General features: G+C 35.5%; 2 protein-coding genes across 2 annotated transcripts; one reads left to right on the top strand and one right to left on the bottom strand.

The window, feature by feature from the left end:
• Positions 1–137: 137 nt before the first annotated feature.
• lhfpl5b (LHFPL tetraspan subfamily member 5b) lies at positions 138–2,340 on the bottom strand. Its single transcript, XM_060881903.1, has 3 exons — positions 1,929–2,340; positions 440–679; positions 138–198 (listed from the first exon to the last, which is right to left on the bottom strand). The coding sequence occupies exons 1-3, from the start codon at positions 2,338–2,340 to the stop codon at positions 185–187; spliced, it is 666 nt and encodes a 221-aa protein (XP_060737886.1). The 3' UTR covers positions 138–184.
• Positions 2,341–3,949: 1,609 nt separating this feature from the next.
• LOC132854041 (colipase-like) lies at positions 3,950–6,752 on the top strand. The gene is made up of 3 exons (XM_060882164.1): positions 3,950–4,103; positions 4,297–4,419; positions 6,147–6,752. The coding sequence occupies exons 1-3, from the start codon at positions 4,011–4,013 to the stop codon at positions 6,270–6,272; spliced, it is 342 nt and encodes a 113-aa protein (XP_060738147.1). The 5' UTR covers positions 3,950–4,010; the 3' UTR covers positions 6,273–6,752.
• The last annotated feature ends 13,884 nt before the right edge of the window (positions 6,753–20,636 follow it).

Genomic DNA, 20,636 nt, shown 5'->3' with positions numbered 1-20,636 from the left:
TGAAATGGAGAAAACTCACATAGACTGCAAAGTGTTTTTAAAAGGGTGACTATACATCAAGTTTGTAATGTTTTTGTTTATATTCTACCAATTTTAGTATACACCAGTTTGCCTCAGTGGTCATGCTCAGTGGCTATGGGATGCTCATTGTGAATCTTCACAGTTGTCAGAACAGCTTCTGGATTCATTTTTTTGAATCTGTAGAGACAGAGAAGTATGTTGTCATGTTCTTGAAGCCAAAATTTTGTTTATATTACTCTAGCAAGCTTCAACATTATACTTGATTTAAGAAATGCTTATTATATAATCCTAACACACTGCAAACCACTAGCTTTAAAAATGTATCTGAATGTAGCAGTGAGATGCACTTTAAGAGAAGCTAATCAAGTGTCCGAGCTCACAAATGTTTTTGAAAATAATTAACTTTTAGTGGTTTTACCTTCCTCTGCCTCCAGTTGGAATTCATCAGGTAGCAGGCTGTCCTGTCTGTTTCCCAGGGTGAAGGCCACAAGTGCAAGCATGAGTGCATCCAGGATGCAGATGATGGCTAGAATGTAGGCCCAACGCACCGTGCAGTTCCCCAGTGTGTACTTACTCGTCTGCTCACCACACATGCGCTTTACCTCAGGAGAGTCCCATCCATCAGGGTAAATCATACAGCCCAGTACCATCAGCAAAGCTACAGGATGGAGAACACATTGAACAAAAACATGCTTGCACCGTGTATGGCATCTATTTATCGGTCTCGAATCAGTTTCTTGGCCAGTACACTTTTTATCTGCTGGTAGGAATAGAACAATGAGCTTTTACTCATAGTGGATCCAGAGCCCATCCTGATAACTGCATGAGGCAGTAATACCGTGGAATAGAAAGCCAGTCCATTGCAGGGCACCACGCATGCACACATTCACACCTAGGGGCAATTTATCTTATTGAATCACATACTGGCATGTTTTTGGGAAGTGGGAAGAACATGCACACATTTCAAGCAGGTCTGGTCACTTCAGATCAAGATCAAGCCAATGGCTTTAGAGCTGTGTGGCAGTAATGCTGTTTAGAACACTTAGTTAAGGATTATTCTGTTTGTAATGAATTCTGCCTGGTAGAGCTGGAAGGCACATTAGAAGTATGCAAACACAGAAGCTCAGGACCTCTGACATGACTTATGCTGTAGGCTACCATCTGAGGTCAATAACATATCATCTAGCATCCAGTTTAACAGCTCATTAAGAGATTGTTTAGACATACATTCAACTGTGTTCAAAGTAATATCATTAACCATGGTAATAGGTTGCAGCAACATTTCTGAACTAAAGTCACTATTCACACCACCGTCCCCCAAAACACACCAGCAAGTCCACCTCTGAATGGCTGAAGAAAAACAAAATGAATACCTTGGAGTGGCCTAGTCAATGTCCTGACCTGAATCCTATTGTGATGCTGTTGCAAGACCTTAAAAGGCGGTTCATGCTTAAAAACCCTCCAATGTGTCTGAATTACAACAATTCTGTAAAGATGAGTGGACCAAAATTCCTCCACAGTGCTGTAACAGACTCATTGCAAGTTATCACGAATGCTTGATTACAGTTCTTGCTGCTAAGGGTGGCCCAACTGGTTGTTAGGTTTAGGAGGAAAGCACTTTTTCACACAGGGCCATGTAGGTTTGGATTTTGCTTTCCCTTAATAATAAAAACCTTCATTTAAAAATGGCATGAAGTTCTGAAACATTAAAGTATGACAAACCTGCAAAAAAAAAAAAATAAATAAAAAATCAGGAAGAGGACCAACACTTTTTCACACTAGTGTGTATATATATTCATGTATATACATATGAATATGTATATTTACATATTAACTATTAGCTTCAAATATAAAAATTCAAAGGCATGACAACTTACAAATGAGAGAACCACATGATTAATACTTACCTGATGAAGTCTGCATCCATGCACATATCTTGTACACACTGGCTGCACTGCAGAAAAAGAAGAGGCTGAAGGAGACCATCGTTCCAACATTTAGTAGCATCGCAGTTCCCACAAAGAACATGGCAGTCTTAAATGCTCCGGATGGAATAGAACTAAAGTCAAGCACGCTGCCCTTGCAGACAAGCTCTGAGGTGATGGGGTTACCTATGCAGTAGTAGAAGAGCCCAAAGTAGCCAGACTGTGGTGTGTTGACACTGTCGCCTATCCAGTACGGCTGAATAAACACCACCACTGTGATGATGGCAAAGCAGATTGTGAAAATTGCCCACAAGACTCCTATGGCTCTAGCATTTCTCACATAGTTTGTCTGGTAGATTTTGACCGCCTCTGTGGCAGGAAGCATTCTCCGCATGTTGATGATTATTTAGAGCCGTCCAGTAAGATAAAAAAATAACAAAGCTTCCTCAGAACCCCTATCTTGTTAAAGCTGTTCTACAAGAAATCCATTTCCACAGACACCAGAGGTCCATGCATTTATTATAACTGGAAGTTCATAGAAAAAGGGCTGCATCTTCAAAAAGTGACCAATGTACTTCAACACTTGTTGTTTTGTGTCAGAAACAATGTCCTAGCCAACAGAGGTGTCATGGGCTATAAATTTTAAATGGTAATGTGATCAGAATAAGGTGATGAAACAGTTGACCAGAGTAATCGGATATGCAACAAGCCTTGTTAGTGTACAGCTACTTCCTATGTGATATAAAGAAGACTCAGACAGGGTGGGCGTTTTGTTTAAAACTGGTTTTTAAGTTATTTTCTATATTTTAAAATACACTGCATTGCCTATGTGACCTTCAGAAAATCTGAGATATGTTAATGTCTGTAGTACATATAGTACCATCTATGACATCTAAGCTATTTCAAATGTGGCTGTAAAGCCAGACTAATATTTTCTATTGCACATTAGATATGATGTTCTGGTTCAGGGTTGGAGGAAAGGCAAAGGAGAAAGCAGAGCAGAAAAATTGTTGAAAGTCTCACAGACCTGAAAAAGCTCCTTCTGTGTTAAATGTTTGGTGCTATGAGTTGCTAGCTGTCAATGTCATGTTCCACATTCTAAATCTTAAAAAAAAAAAAAAAATGACCACCATCTTTGCACCTAATGTGGAGGAAACACTGCACAGTGAGATTTGAACTAATTTCTGTCTTTGCTTAGACACAATTCGTTAAAAATGGGTGTGGTAGTGAAGGCATGCTCAAAGCATGAGCAATAACCAGCAGGTGGAGCTGTTTAAAAATAACAGTTGAGTGTATCTGCATGTGTTTTTAAAAACAAAAACCTCTTTTAAGAGAGAGGATTAAAAAGACAGCCAGTGCTTCATCATTTGAGAGTTTATCAGTGTTTCAATGTTGAGTGAACTATTTTTGTGTTGGCTCAAATCTGGCTTAAAAACTATTTTTATGTTGGCTGGTCAGGGTCGTGATAGAATACAGGAACACTTTTTGTGAGGTGGAAATACACCCTGGATGGGATGCCAGTCCACACACATTTCACACACTCATTCAAATATAATGGAAATTTAGTGTAGCAGCTGCTCCAGGTACTGACAAGGGGAACTCACACACAGGAAATGCGCACACAAGAGAATAAGTAAAACTCAAACAGTAACCAAGACACAGAATTAATCAGGAGACCCTGGAGCTATGAGAGAGCAATCAAAAAATCAACTCAATGTTTTCTTAGTTTGTTAATTCTATAATGCAATTAATTATATTTGTATTTATTTTAGTCCAGGTTTCAGTGGCTTGTATGAAAACACAGAAATATTGCTCACTAATACACTACTAAAACAGCTTGATGGGAATAAACCTTCTGTCATTAACAGGGACTAATGGGAAAACAGCTGTGTTTATACAGCTGTCAAGAAACCTAGAGCTTAGTCACAGATGTACTTTAGTTGTATTTGAGAAAGATGACCTTTGTGAACCCGGGGCATGTTGCAGGAAGGGAGGTCTGATATAAAGGGAAAATAAAAACTGACCCTGTGCAAGTGAGTTCACTGTGGATCTAGACACAACACGATGAGGGCTTTGTTAGTGATTGCAATGTGCCTGATGGCCACAGCTCTGGCCACTACTACTCAAACTTCTGAAAGGGGCATTTTCATCAACCTGGTAAGAGCATTGAAACCTGAGCACAAGCTGCTGAACTAAATGATTAAAAGTTGCCACAATACTTTTTTTTCTGGATGTGCCATGGAACCTGTATTTCCTACATTCACTTCCTTCCTTGGTGCCTAGGATGACTTATGTTATTTGTATCTGTTTGCCAATTAGCATTTTTTGTTAAAAATTTCTTGCTCTATAGAATAATGGAGAGCTGTGTGCCATCAGTGCACAGTGCAAGAGCTCCTGCTGCCATCGTGGTTCCGCTGTCAGCCTGGCTCGCTGTGCCCCACGCGCTGCAGAGAGCGAGACGTGCTCTAAAAAGGTAAAGGCCATGCCAGAGACATTATCAAAACAACTTGGGGTAGTACAACCATTTACGGATCAGCATACCTCTACTGCCTAATTCATTTCGGGCCAACTTAAAGAACATGATCAATTTCATTATATATTTGAAATTTCAGAATGCTAAAGCAGAATTTTCAAAGTGAAACAACCAAACATGGTGTTTTCTACAGCCACTAAATGTATACATTCCTATCTATTTGTATACACAGAAAGAATGCAATTTAAACATAAAACTCTAACAGTGCTGTAAACACTCCATCCAAAGCTAATGCAGTCTATGAAATGTTAATTAACATTCAATAGAAAACACTATTTTGTCAGTGTAGCAGATGTTTTGTTATACCCAGGGAGCGAAAATGTAAACATTTACTCATTTTAAATACTTTAATTAATTTAATTTATTAAATGAATTAAACATCCTAGACTAATTAGGACTGGGTGAAAACAGTAGATCAGAATTTGGTTCTGCCAAAACACACATGCTTCCTATATGACTTATGACATTGGCTGCACATCTTCCATTCCATCTATCGGTAAACAGTGGCGTTTCTTTTTTTAAATAAAAGCTTAATTGGGGCTTTAATTAAGAGCTTTTCTTCAGTTCACTGCCTTCACAGTGACAGTAATGAAAGGACTTGAGAGAAGCATTTATACATAGTTCAGTGGTACAGCTGATAGAAAAAAAGACCTGAAACCTGAAGATGATGAAGGAGGGCTGTGTACTTTTTCATACGTTTATATTAACTGACTGTTTGCAGCTGACTATCCTCACATTGTTGTGCATATATTATGTTACTCTTCTTAACATCCTGAAATTATTGACTGTCTAGTAAGGGTATCTTTACAATAACAACACATGAATTATCATGCTCTAATACCTGAATTAATACTAATATAAATATGAATTAATGAAAAAGGAAGGCATATACTAATCACAAACTAATGAAGAGCTAACCTTAACCAAGACATGATTCATGAATTCATGCATGAAGGACCAATTCGTAGTACGTTTGTTAGTTAGTGTATTGATAGACACATAGGCATACAATAAATCAACCTGCTCTATATGAAAGAATATGAATTAAACATACATCATTTCAAATCGTTCATCCTTGTGGGTAAAGGAGCAATGCCTTGGGCCTGAGCCAGCCAGAGCATGTTCTAGTACTAAGGTGGGATTTGAAGAAAAATGCAGAGGTTAAATGGGTTGAGATTAAATGATTGGTATTTATTAATAGTATTAATAGTGCTAGCTTTCTCTGTTGAATAAGGAAGATTAATGCAAATGAATTAAGTAATCCTGCACCATTCAGTGGTATTTTTGTTTGTGCAGCTGTATATGGCAAATTTGAATTTGTTCATATATTTAAGTCATATTCTTTCTTATAGAGCTTGTTTACGTTCACTTGTGTGTGTTAATTAATTGATAAAATGGTTGTTCTTCACACATAAATCCATATCATAGGCATATCATGGCGTAGTTAATGTTAGCGCCGTAATAGTTCATGAATATTACAAGCCTTAACTCTTAACTAGTTAAGTATGATGAGTTTTAATGTGTTAATTCAGGTATGATTATTCTTGTACTGTTAAAGTGTACTTTAAAGTGTTAACTTGTATCTGTCTTTTTAGAGTGGCCTGTTTACTATATGCCAGATCACTAAGAAGTTCTGATAGTTAAGTAAAGTGTTTTTCTCCCCAAAGAGCCTCTATGGTACATATTACCACTGCACTTGTGAGGACGGACTAAAATGTGACGGTGACTGGTCCATTGGAGGATCCATCGTCAACACCAACTTTGGAACCTGCGTAGACCCTCGTCGGGCTTAGACTACTAATAACTAATGCTCATTACACAACACAGAATGGAGCGAACGTAAAACCAAAATATTGCAGACACGCAGCGCATCAAATGTCAAAGACAATATTCAAATGCCAAGATATGAGAAACTGCTTTAATGAATTACTTTAATCAAAATGATTGAATGCCACACTACATCAGTCAGTTTATCTGTCAAAAGCTATACTGAGATTTTAGTGGATTTTCAGGTAAAAAGATTATTTCAGTTCAGTTCAGTTTAGTCATACTTCCATTAATAATACAACATAACAACATATTCTAAGTACATTAAGTCTAATGCCCAACTGTATCAAAAAAGGAAATTCAAGGTCAGCATTAATCACCCAGAATCTCTGAGTGCTAGGTTTATTTCAACCCATGCCAGCATAACACTATTGCTTATTGGTGGTATTCTGTCATGGAGTTGCATGTTGATACAATCAATAAAAAAATCATTTCGAACAAAACAACAGTGTCTCAGCTAAACATATCCATTATTGTGTGTAGTTTGTAGCAGAGTAAAAAACTGTGAGTATCTGAGCACATGGATGGTTGTTCACCTGTACATCAGGGTGTTAATTGAAAGATGGAAGAAATTGGAAAACAGCAATTAGTGCAATGATGCAACGACCACCTCCATGTAAGGTTGATCAATTTATTTTGAGGTTTGAGATTTGATGTCTAAGGGTATACAAACTATTGCACACATTTGGACTGGATACCTGTAAATCCAAAATGTTCCTGGATCGGGTTTAAATGAAACCAGTAAATGAGACCAAAGGATATCTGATACTATATCTATATTCTACCCACATTTTCATATTAAAATGAATTTAAAATCATATATATATAGAGGTTAGTCTAAGAGAACACATTTGTTTTAAGCTTACACATATACATTTCAAACAGCCCAAATGTAATGATGCATTCACTTTCATAAAACCCAAGGCTGCTTCCAGGCAATACAGGAATGAGTTGATTTACTTACCATGACCAGGTTTTCATATTTTCTCCATACTCCAGCACACACAGGAGTTATTGCATTTTATCCTGTATAGTACATCGGAGACAAAACGATTTCCCTTATCTGACTGTTACTCAGCCATACAAGCTGTGTCTGAGAGAGACAGCGAGGTTTAAATCATGGGTTTTTGTTGCATTTAATAATTTACGTGCAGATCTACAAAAGACAAAAAAGCACACAAGATATAGTGGATATGCTTGCTCTTTCCAGTTGCTCCTTACTTTTATGAGACACAGCTGAATAATTGCTTCATTGTTTATCCAAAATGTTATTTTATGTTAGACTGTAAAGATGACATTATGATGTTATAACAGCACCTGTTATTGTTAGTGGTACCATATATACATGTTAAAAAAAACCTGTTTGAACCATAGGTGCTTAAAACATTCACCTTTTCTGTCTCTTTTTCTTAAAATAATTTTTTTCTTAAAGTTAGTTAGGTTTAGGAAAGATACAGTGATTAGTTTTATAGTAAACTGTGTCCATGGTTAAGTATAATAAAACCATGAGAGAAAAAAAATCTTCAAGAAATTGTACTACTTTTCCATTCACATTTTTAAGTTCTTAAATTATTAAGACTGTGCTCACATTTTTGGTTCACTTGTGCTCTTGACTGACCTTGATCTTGTGGCCATGTGAACCTGTAAACAGTTAAAACCTGTGCACACTTTGTTCCATCTTACCTACGAATTAAAGATTATTGTAGTGGCTCTGTTGAAAGTTTGCATTGCAAGCAATAGAGACCACTGCCAATTATAAACTGGTGAGTTAAAAATAAAAGCAAGTTAAATATTTAGATTTAGATTTTAGTCTTTACCTTTTAACCTGTTAAACATTTGGCCAAACAGATCCAAAGATTCTACATCTACAGTTTCAAGTTTATTGACACGCTGAAGAAGGCTTTAAGTATTTACATATGCTTATGCTACATTTGAACACTTCAAACTAGACATGATAAAAGTGGTAAGTATCTCTTACCTAGCAAACTGAAAATATTGCACAAAGACAAAATATTATATAAGATTATAATAGAAGATTATACAACCATGGAATGGAATATTATTAATGTGCTCTGAGCAAGTACAATAAGAGAGAACTGTAAACATTGTATGCAGTCAGAATATGTCATAGTTAGAGATACTGCACATACAGTATACTAAATTATTAATGTATTCTAGCAGGTAAACAATGTCTTTAAACAATGTAAACATTGCAGTCAATTACAGTGTCATAGAAGAGAACAGTCAGAGTCCAGTACATGTAAGTGATAAAAAGTTGTGCCTGAGATGGTCTTATTGGTTAAGACAGGTTGATGTCCTGAAAAAGCTGTAATACAGTCTACCATCTATCTGATGCTATACAATAACAATAACAATAACAGTTTCAACAATTTGCAGTTAAAATATTTTCTCCTTCCATCCTTGTTATATATATATGTGAAATAATACAGTGTATAACTAGAGTGAAGGGTTTTATATGTATCTTTATTGATAATTACCTAACCATATCACAGTTTGCAAGAACTTTATAGTCTATTAAAAAAATACTTGTGTTTATATGAGGCAGTTACGGTTAGGAAACATAATCAAAATGGCCTGTGTTGCATTCAGGACACTCTGTCACTCAGTATTTTCTAATCTTACATAAAAACATAATCAATAGGGTTAACTAAAATTAATTAGCACAGAGTACATGTATAAGTTATATGTGTTGTCTGCATGACAGAATGTGTCTCAATATTCTAAAAGTATTCGACATGATCATGTAAAATTCTGGACAGTTGGGATGCTTGGACCTTGTAGATGCCATGTATCTGCTGCATGACTAATATGGTTAGTTTGCCTCTTAATTTGCTTCAATCTTTCATTGCATGTTTATTGCACTAATGGATGTGATTAGACTTCTTAGCTGCAAGAATATAAAGTGTCTCTGTCTGCAGAGGTTGCAAATGAAAACTGGTAAATGAAGCTGTCATCTAGCAAGTGCTTTGCTTTGCTTCAGCTGCTTAATGTAATAACAGATGTCTGGCAGGTGACTGAGCATCATCCGCAAACTAGCCACTGAATTCTTAATGTCCCCTTTACACGCATACAATAAATGTTACATAAATTTCTAGCAATGTTAAAATAGAGTGTGAATAAAGATTGCATTGATTCACAAATTCACCCCATTGTATATTCTGTAAGTGATTGTAAATCCAATTTTTTTTAACTAAACACCTCTAAATTATGCCACCTATAGCTGGAATCAGCTTCCAGAAGAAATCAGATGTGCTTCAACAGTAGACACTTTTAAAAATCAAGATTAAAAACACATCTGTTTAACTCTGCACATCTGTTTAACACTTTTACTCCTGTTTTATTCTTTTTAACATATTTTAAACTGTTTTTATTAAAATCACATTTATTTTCTTTAATTGTTCTTTGTTTTTATTATTATTTTATCATGTGTCTCTTATCTTTACATATACTGTATATTTTTTCTCTCTCTTATAAACTGTTTTCAAATTTCTATGTAAAGCACTTTGAATGACCTCTGTGTATGAAATGTGCTATACAAATAAACTTGCCTTGCCTTGCCTTAAAATGTCTTCCTAATTATTGATAGCATGATAGTTAAACAGAAGTGGAACAGTTCCAAGCTTAATTTATCCAAAGTTTACTATATATCCAGGATATATGTGGATGTTAAAAACAGTGACAGGTATTGTATATGGTTTTTATCTAACAACTGAGAAAGGGAAGGACAGAGACAACACATAACAAAAGCAGGAAGAAAAAAAGATCATGAAGAACAGCAAAAATTCCTTTTATTATTATTTTTATTTTCATAAAAAATGTCCTTTATGTTTAAAGAGCTAATAAAAAAACGGCCCAAATATTCTCCAGTGGAGCGGTAATTAAGACAAGTCTGATAAACACTTGAAGCTAAATATTCGGTGAAACAAACACTATTTGTGACATTGACAACTGGATACCTTGTCTTTTCATGTAGAGGGTTTGTGTTTGACAGTTTGTAAAGAAATATACATGTCTGTGTGTAAGTTACACATATTTATCTTATCTTATTGTGAGGAGGATCTTACACTGACCTCTCAGGTATTTCTATCAGTTTGGGAACTTTAGATCCTGATTAATATATGATAATGTGCAACATGCCCCCTTACATAAGTGACTGTGACCATTTGAATTCAGCAAAGGTTTCTTTAAATACAAGAAGCATTTTTATTTTCTCAGTTTGCATAGATTCCTATGTGGGGCTGATTAAAACTAAGGATTAACTTTAGAATCATCTTTGATTCAAATGTATATTACTTTTCCATCCATTAAAAAAACAGGGCTGTGCACTGAGCATACACTGAATATATTCAGTGTACTCAGTGTGTATATATCAGTATGTGTATATATATATATATATATATATATATATATATATATATATATATATATATACACTGTATATTATGTCCCATATTTCAAAACAACAGCACTAACACAAAAACCCTAGGGGCATTTTCAAAACATTGGTAATTGTATTCATGGCCAGATTTGATCTCCCTGGCACTTTTATTACATTTTTCACTAATGACTTTACAGTTTTTTACAGAAATGAGAAATTACTTCAGACCAGCATTGACAGTTACATCTGACACATAGTAAACATTATAGCCTATAAATACTGTATTGTTTCTGATTGTATGTAATAAATCTGTTTGTTTTGTAGTATATTTTAACTTTGCTTTGTATGAGATTAAAATAGTCAAAGATCTGCATTTTGCTTGAAAAAAGAATCTCTATTATTTGAATTGATCAAAAACATGGACAAGATGTTGAAAATATACATAAAATGGTCAGCTAATGGAACATCTAATCATGTTCTTCCATGTGCCGTCCCCAGGGACTCAGTCCTCACAATCCACATTTTTTCAATCTTCCAATACTCCTAAACTACAGCATCTTTTTATTTGTGTAGTATTTTTCATTTTCATGAAGATAATTAGCATTAGTGCTGAGTATAGCAGAATCATGTTCCTGCTGTGTTTGTAAAGTGTGTGTGTGAAGATTTTTCTCTCAGATCAATGGTCTTTTCTTGCCTGTTCTCTTGACCTCCCTACAGGTTACTGCAGCCTGATTACAGCATTGCGGCTTTGATATCGGCCTGGGACCAATTTTCTTTCACCTCTTGGATGTGTCTGATGATCCTTGCCGTTCAGTGGATTTCTCAGTCTCTGAGCCTCAGGATTCATTTTGGTTTTCTCTTTGATCTGAGGTCTGAGGGGAATAATCTAAGGTAATGCTAAAAATCATTTATTCAGTGTAATGAATCGGTTAAAGTTCTGGATGGAAATCATTAATGAGCTGAGAATAGGAGAGGGTCAGAAATGAAAGACAGGATCATGCCTTTATAGTTAGAAGAAAATGAGGCCTGACCCTAGTTAGATGAATAAGTACTCTGCTGGTAAAAGGCCATAAGAGGGCACTGTTTAATTTGGTAGGGAAAAAAGACAAGAGAGAAAACTCTGATGATATTCAATGATGTACCACAGTATTTCTCAACAGAATTACCAAAGTACTGTTTCAACATCCTGTTGTTACCAGAGAGCTGTGATCTAATGGTTTTCCTTTGACCTGGTAATGGCTCTCGTCTGTCTGTGCTGTGTGAAGATAGATAGGCTGAGCTCAATGCCCAAATTCTTCCTACAGTCATCTGTTACAGCTAATGACAGCTAAATCTCTGCGAGTGATTTTGTTTATGGGCGGCTGCTAACACTGACTGGATAACAAATTTATATGATTGAAGTGCAGGGAAACATAACACTGTTATTATTCACGCTCTCTACCTGCCTCACAGCCTACTGTTTGGCTAACATCCACAGAAGCCTAGGGACGAGAATTTAATGCCTTCATTAAATTCTCCTCTTGTCATGAGGCTCACAGTTTCAATGACATTGAAGGCACGATGGTTGATATTATCAGGACAGAAGAAAGAACACTCTGTAATCATGCTGATAAATAACAATATTTAGGAAATAAATCATAATAGTGTGTGCTCATCCAGGAAAATGATCAACAAAGGGATGAGGTGTGGCTAGGCTTGAAGTGGAGGGTTGTCACCATGCACAAATGATTCCACAGTAATTTGCTGACATTTAGCTTCTAACGATCACTTACATTATAGCACCTATGAACAATCATTCCCTCACAGCTTCTCTTTAAATAAGCAGTAAGAAAGCAGGAAATTTTAAAGGAACAAATTTACCTTTGCCTGTTACAAATACTGACACCAGATACTCTGTGTTACATAAATGTCAACCAACATTAATAAGTACTTAGCCTTAAACTAAATTAATTTAATATTCTGTCACCCGTAACTTATATTATGGGGTAATAACAATATGACATATTATAGGGTAATAACTAGTGACTGTTTAGAGTGATCATGTAATCCACAGTTGAGACATACAGTTCAACTTAAACTTTTTACTGAAAAGTAAAAAAAAATCTTTCTAAAAGTAGACATAAACCAGGCTTGGAAGATTTAAATAAAATTTCCCGTCAACTGAAATACTAGCCCAATATATTAAATATTAGAAAAGAGTAACATTTTTCTTCTTTTTCTCAGCCTTTGAATAGTAAAATAAGTATTTTACACATGCTTATGATATGTTGACATTATCCACTACATAATCGCTATTTGTTATATAAAAAAACATGGCTACTATTATTAAATGAGTTGATGATTATTAAGTGTGGCCAATTTAGCAACCCTGTCATTAACTGTCCATCTGCTCTTCCATTGTTACTGAAAGTATTCACAGAGTGAACATTGGGCAGTGCAAGTATTGCCCCATGAATCTAAATAAGTTAACAGCAATGATAGCAAGTGTGATTCTTTACCATATCCCAGATTCCACCCATGAATAAACAATACATAAATAAGTTAATAGCTAACAGAAAATGTGAATAAAATGTTTCTTGAACAAATGTTTCCAGTTTGACAAAAATTAAGATTCCTACATTTCAAAATGTTGCCTTAGTGTTACAGAAAGAACGTAATTCATCCATCCATCTATCCATCCATCCATCTATTCATCCATCTATTTTTTTTTACTGTTATCCTACACAGGGTCAGCAGCAGGATGCTGGGAACATCCTGTACAGGCACCAACCCAGTGTTGACAAAATCAGCCACAAGCTCACATGCTGCAAACAATTTAGAGATATTAATTAACCTACAATACATATCTTTTATGTTTCTTTTACGTATCTTTTTATGTTATCTTTTATCTTTTTATTAATTAACCTACAATACATATCAAGAAATCCCTGGAAGTACGAAGCAAACATGCTAACCGCTACACCACCCAGGAACAATGATATATAAATGCTGAATAAAATGTTATAGACAAATGTTTGCATAACACCCAGATTGAACCAAAAGTGCCTATAACCAGAGTGTACACTATGTAACAGTTCCTGTTAGTTAAGATGACATAATCACCGGATGTGTAGAAAATGTGTAATTCCATATGCAAGGCTCATTAAGGTTCTGTACTTTGTCTGCACTGCCATTATTGCAGTTGATGGGTATTGAGCAATATATAGTGGAATCAAATGAGTTGAGAATGGAGACAATAAAATGATATATCCTGATTTAAAAAAAAAAATTACTGTTGGTTCCTTTCCAGATTCATTTATCAAACTGCACAGATTCATGCCATGTGCTGAAAAGAACTAGGCTTATTATTTTCCCATTGTACCGGTCATCAGGAATCAACATTGCTTCAGGGAGCCAACCGCTCAACCTTGCCCAACAAATTTCGATGTCTAAAATGAAGAGGTACTCATGGCACAGCACTTCTGTTATTCCTCATATGATGAAATGTTTTGTGGATTATTGTGTTTGGAGTCTCTGAGGTTGTATTTATCATCTGAATTGCCAGAAAGCACAAATGCAGTTGCTTAGACTGCGGAATGTTGCCACCGCTTCCACATTGGTTGACTAAGTTTTGACAACGCCTGCAGGTAATGTTACATTCATATGCAGAAGGGTAATTGAGGTTTGTTAGTGGAATTAATGATAAATCCCTTGGATTATCAGGATTATAGTAAATTAGTTGTCTGTGTGTATATGTCTGTATTACTGAGTGAATTTGATATATACATTAAAACATCAACAACAAAAACAGAAGTCAGTTTTATGAATATTTGTCACTGTATTAGTTGTATTTTAGCCTGTTGAGTCTGAATGAGGTACATCTTATTCCTAAAGTAGTTTTTAATGAATGGAAAAGGGCTGGTCTGTAAGTTTGTGTGTATAAAATATGATTATGAATTGAACTAATTTGTGTCTCTGACATAATGATATTGATGATGTATTGTCTGCAGATCCTAAGAAATCACCTACTACCGGTATTCTTACAGAATTGTATCATGGGTTTGTTTAATCTTTCTTAGTATCCCATTTTTTTAGTCTAGTCTTGTTCTTACAGTATTTTTTCAGGACTTCTATCTATTTGGAATCAATTTTTAGTCAAAGCTTATCAATTCTTAATTAAATAAAGTAGATTATTATAAATAATTCATCATGGGGGTATAAATAAACCAGCACAAATGTACAGTGTATTATTATTCTTTTAATTATTCTGACATATCATTTTAATTTAATCTGTGAACAGAAGACACTTCTGTATATGCCCCAAACCTTATTAGCATCGGTCAGCATACAGCGGTAACAGGATTAGACTGTGTTAATCTACCCCGTTTCATGCTTACTCCTTTGTCACAGTAGGATGGCAGATATTACACCACTAGGAATTAAATGTTATTTTGAATTTTAATGTATTTTTGCCCTGAAAATTATGTTACAGTATTGTATTTGTGTTCATGGAAAAATACATAGTAACACCACATACCTAAGTTACTAATTAAAGGGTATTCCTTATAATATCACTGACAGTTTCCTATTTCCTGTTTGCCTTGTTTGTTTGTTAGACACAAGCCCACACCTGATATTTCCGACATTATTTTGACATGTGGTAGCCCTTGAGAAGCCTTTGAAAGAACAGACCATCTTTAAGACACTAACTTGCCCTTTGTTTTGTCTGCACTTGGCCTTTCTCACCACACAGGACACAAAGAATGACACATCTGACAGAGAACGGCAACAGTAGGAAAGAAATAGAAGTAGGAAAAGAAATAATGATGGATTGGGTCTGTGTTTTATGGTTGTTTTTGTGTGTGCATACTCCTTGGGCAGTTTTATGGTAAACTATTACTGGTTGAAGATCAAATCTACTCGGAGGGTTTTACTATTTTATTACTACCATTTTCGCTAAATTTTGTTTGTGAAATGCACGAATGCATGCAGTGACTCATTTTTATGGTGGCCTAAACGTATAAAACACATTAACAAACCAGAAAAAAACAAAACACACACACACACACACACACACACACACACACACACACACACACACACACACACACACACACTACAGCAAATCAGAAAACACAATAACAAAATAAAAACACACCAGAAAATTTGGAAAACAGATCAGTATTTTTTACTATATCTTAAACATCATGCTCATTGCTGATTGGCTTACAGTATACAATCAATCGAGTCAGTGCAAGACAAATGTTTACATTAAGAAGAAATTCTAGAACAAATTAAACTGCTGTTGTTTTAAAATGTATATTTCATTATTTAAAATATATTTATTTTTATTTATATGATGCTGTTTTCTATGTTATTTTTTAATGTGAGTATGAGAACACTAAACACCTACCCAAAGGATGTTGGGTTCTTCAGAAGAAAGTATTTCATCTCAGCAAAAATAGCAAAGGTAAATGCATAAAATTTCAAATCACAAGACTGACTAGATATCAGACTGAAAAAAGTGTGATTTTTATTGTAATAATCAAACATAATAAAGACTTACATTTTTGGTTTTAAGCAAATACTGTTTCTGAATTTGTTGAATTTTTAACTGAAATTTTTAACTAAAATTTTATTGGTTTTTTTGGTTTGAATATTGCACTTATAAAACACCATACATTTCCCCCTTTATAAAATATTCTTATTTAATAATTTACATTTTTCCAATTTAATGATCTTTGATCTTTATTTGTCCCACAAAGCACTAGATACATATATTAATCCTCAAATATACTAGAACAGTTCAATGTACTCTGAAATGTCATGTTAATAAACCTTGCCAGATGCAATAGTTAATGAAGCAGCAGTACAGCACACGCCACACCAGGCGTTTGGGCTAATTAAAATGTTTTGAAATAGTCCTTCATTCATGTTAATTAATGACTTGATTCAAAAGAGCATAAGGATGCATTCATGGTTAAAATTAGGTCAATATGCAAATATTCACTGTCACTTCAATGAAGCTGTAGAGTTCAATCATATAACTAAGTTCTTATGGTGTCTGTCTTCAGCTAGAATGAAAAATTGTCATGAAATTTTCATTGAAAATTCTAATTAAAATAATATGATTATCTGCTTTTTTAATGTGAATTAATGCATTCTAATGTATTCCAAATAATTTGTATTATTAATAAACATGAGTAATAAAAAATCATTAATTTGTTATTATTTATTATTTGTGTTCAGCAACCATTTCTCAATGGTCATGTTCATGATGCAGCCTGCTGATGGAGAAAAAAACAACACTAAGTTTCTTTTTTTCATGACTAATAAGATTGGAACGACTTGTATATGGTTCTTGAAACACCATGCAGAACATTTGAGAGCCTTTTAGCATTTTTAGGTTTGCATTGTTTAAATTCAGACAGATTTTCAATAGAGTTTTAAATCAGAAGACGGTGTAATTTGATTTTGTGTCCATGAACTATTTTGGTCTTGATTTGGATGGATGTTTTAGGTAATTATCATGTGATCGTTTTGTTGAGAGACTCATCTTAAATCCATGTAGCATTTATCTCTATCACCCATTCTCTTGGAGTGTGCCAATAATACTGGAGCTAGTTATTACAGGTGAATGTGGTGTCTTTGTAGTTAATGAAGACCATCTCTCTGTAGACATATCGAAGAAGTCTACTACTTAATGGCTAAATTCTTACTGAGCCTTAAATTTGCAGTGTAGATAAAGAAATGGATGAAAAAAATCTGTTGCCCTGAAACTCTGCTGGGCTGAGCACTAGGGTTGGTAATCTGTAAAAGAAAAAAGCAATTACTATCACAGGTTCCCTGTTGCTGTTGTTCTTGTGTGTTAAAACACTGAATATATGTGTTTGTGTGAATTACTAATGGAGGGTTTTATTACATTCTTCTAAAGCCATTAAATGAGAATAAACTTATGCATTTCTTGCTTCTAAAGATCCTAGAAAGGAAGGGGCTTAGAGAAACAGCTGTTAGTCAGTCACTACATACCCATGCTTTTTGTAGACCCTAGATCTCATTCATCTTCTACCGCTTATCCGAACTACCTCGGGTAGACCCTAGATGTTTTACAAAATTATTGTGTAAACACAGTTAACATAGAATAGAGTCATTAATTATTTGGTTAATGTAGACTAAATCGCCAAAAGTATATTTGACCCTGACACCCAAATGTAGCCCTTCACTACACTGTTGCCAGAAAATTAGAAGCACACAATTGACTATCACAGGGGTGTCCATTCTTATTAAGGAAAGGGCCAGTGTACTGTAGGTTTGGGTTTTCCAACAAAGCACAAGCCACGCTATTTGAAGACAGGATCAACTGAGTCAGGTGTGTCTCCTGCTTGTTTGGAATGAAAACCAACGCCCACACCAGCCCTCTGCAGAAAAGATTGGACACCCCTTTTCTATAACATCTTTGTATGCTATTGCACTAAAGGGAAACCTTTAGTGGAACTTAGACCCCTACTTAGACCCCTTAGACCAGCAAGACAGTGCCCATGTGCATAAAGCAAGCATAGTGTGCCAAGGTAGGAGTGATAAAATTTGAATGTCCTGCAAAAAGCCCTGAACTCAACCCAACTGAACACTAGTTGTGATGAATGAATTGTAACACCTGCTGCACCCCAGGCCTTCTCGTCTGACCTCACTAGTGTTCAAAATAATTTGCATTATTAATATACATGAGTAATAAAAAAATCATTCATTTATTATTATTCATTATTTGTCTTCAGCAACCAATGGTCATGTTCATGATGCAGCCTGCTGATGGAGAGAAAGACAACACTAAGTTTCTTTTTGATATGACTAATAAGATTGGAACAACTTGTATATAGTTCTAACACCATGCAGAACATTTGAGAGCCTTTTATATTTTTAGGTTTGCACTGTTTAATCTCAGACAGATTTTCAATAGGGTTTAAATCAGAAGACGGGGTAAATTGATTTTGTGTCCACAAACTATTTTGGTGTTGATTTGGATGGATGTTTTAGGTGATTATCATGTGATCGTTTTGTTGAGAGACTCATCTTAAATCAGTACCTGACCTCACTAATGTTTTTGTGGCTGTTTAGACAAATTTGATACAGCCACACTTCGAAATGGGATGTTCGCAAAGCTCATCTTGATATGACCGTTTGGTCTGTACAAACTCACTCACACTCTCACTCATTTTCTACCGCTTATCCGAACTACCTTGGGTCACAGAGAGCCTGTGCCTATCTCAGGCGTCATCGGGCATCAAAGCAGGATACACCCTGGACGGAGTGCCAACCCATCGCAGGGCACACACACTCTCATTCACTCACGCAATCACACACTACGGACAATTTTCCAGAGATGCCAATCAACCTACCATGCATGTCTTTGGACTGGGGGAGGAAACCGGAGTACCCGGTATAAGAACATGCAAACTCCACACACACAAGGCGGAGGCGGGATTCGAACCCCCAACCCTGGAGGTGTGAGGCGAACGTGCTAACCAATAAGCCACCGTGCCCCCCCTGTACAAACTTATAATGTATAAAAATATAACATATATACCACAATAACCAAGTCCTTTGCCATTTTCTTCATAGATGTGTATTCAAGCATTTCTTAGCAATGCCTATTTCCTGGCTTGTTTTATACCTTTTTTCCTATACTGAATATGCAACAGACATGATGTGTGTATCTGTGCACCTTGAAGAGATTCCATTTACATGCAAGATCCATTTCTTCCTTCTCTCTCAGGGCTCAGCTTCTCAGGACCCTAATGTCACAGACTAACTAGCCTAACTGGACTAGAAATCCAAAGTCATTGATTTAGTGTCATGCACAATAAACACATTTCTCCAAGCCTGGGAAAGAGTAGAAAAGGTCTAATCAAGGGATCTCTACTCCTTGACACAGTTTAGTATTGTCTTTGTTAATTAGAAGAAACTTTAGCCTTATTAAACAGCTTTCTTAGACCTTTCCCACCATTTAGTGCTTTGTAATTTATGCTATCACCTTCAGGGTCACCTATATGCCATAGGGTTAAAATAAAATAGATCTAAATTAGCACCTTATAGAATGCAACACCACTGCTGTTCCATGAATAATTCCATGCCAATCAGCCTTCTTCAGTCTCATAAGTGAATCCCCTCTGCTCTCAGGCATTTATCACAATATCGCTGTCACTAAAAATGAGAAATGGGACTACCTCCATTCCTTGGATATTGAACTTCTCCATGCTGAATTTCTAAGCAGTGTTGAGCTAAACTGCTCTTTGATTAATCAAAACAAATGGCCTCCAATAACATTTTGGCTGACAGTTCCATCTATACTCCTTTTAAAGGAGATAAAAATCCAGAAAAACAATATCAATGATACAGCGTTGCATTGTGAATGCTGATTCCATGTTTTTCTAATGCTTTCTTGCTTTCCAAGCCACAACAGCCATGTTAATGAAGCTGAGGAGTGATAGCGAAACATGGTTACTGTACATGCTTGTAGTATGTCTTTCAGATGCTCTGTCATAACCAAATGTTAAACAATGTCTTATTTCTTTCATCTATTAAAGCATTTTGTCCAGGGTTTGAGAATGGCATCAGATACAATGAGTGATTAATGTATGTGCATTTAAATGACATTTAAATTAACTGCAGAATAATAACATGAATTAGTTGTAGATGACAGGAAGTGATATAGTGGATATTTTTGTACTGGATATTATGGCCATTATTCATTTTCAGTAAGTCATGGTGAATCTGGAGTCTATCCTGGGAACATTGCATGTGAGGTAGGAATACACAATGGAAGGAATGCCTGTCCATCATGTTCACTTTGTGTCATGTTTTAGACAGTTGAAAGAAACTGGGGATCCCAGAGGAAACCAATCTGGACAAAAACAGAACATACAAATTTCCACACAGCCAAAAGCTTAGGACTGAA

Source organism: Tachysurus vachellii, chromosome 11 (genome assembly GCF_030014155.1).
Source record: "Tachysurus vachellii isolate PV-2020 chromosome 11, HZAU_Pvac_v1, whole genome shotgun sequence".
Taxonomy (NCBI): Eukaryota; Metazoa; Chordata; class Actinopteri; order Siluriformes; family Bagridae; genus Tachysurus; species Tachysurus vachellii.
Note: the sequence above shows the minus strand (reverse complement) of the source record. Positions and strands in the feature narration are given on the sequence as shown.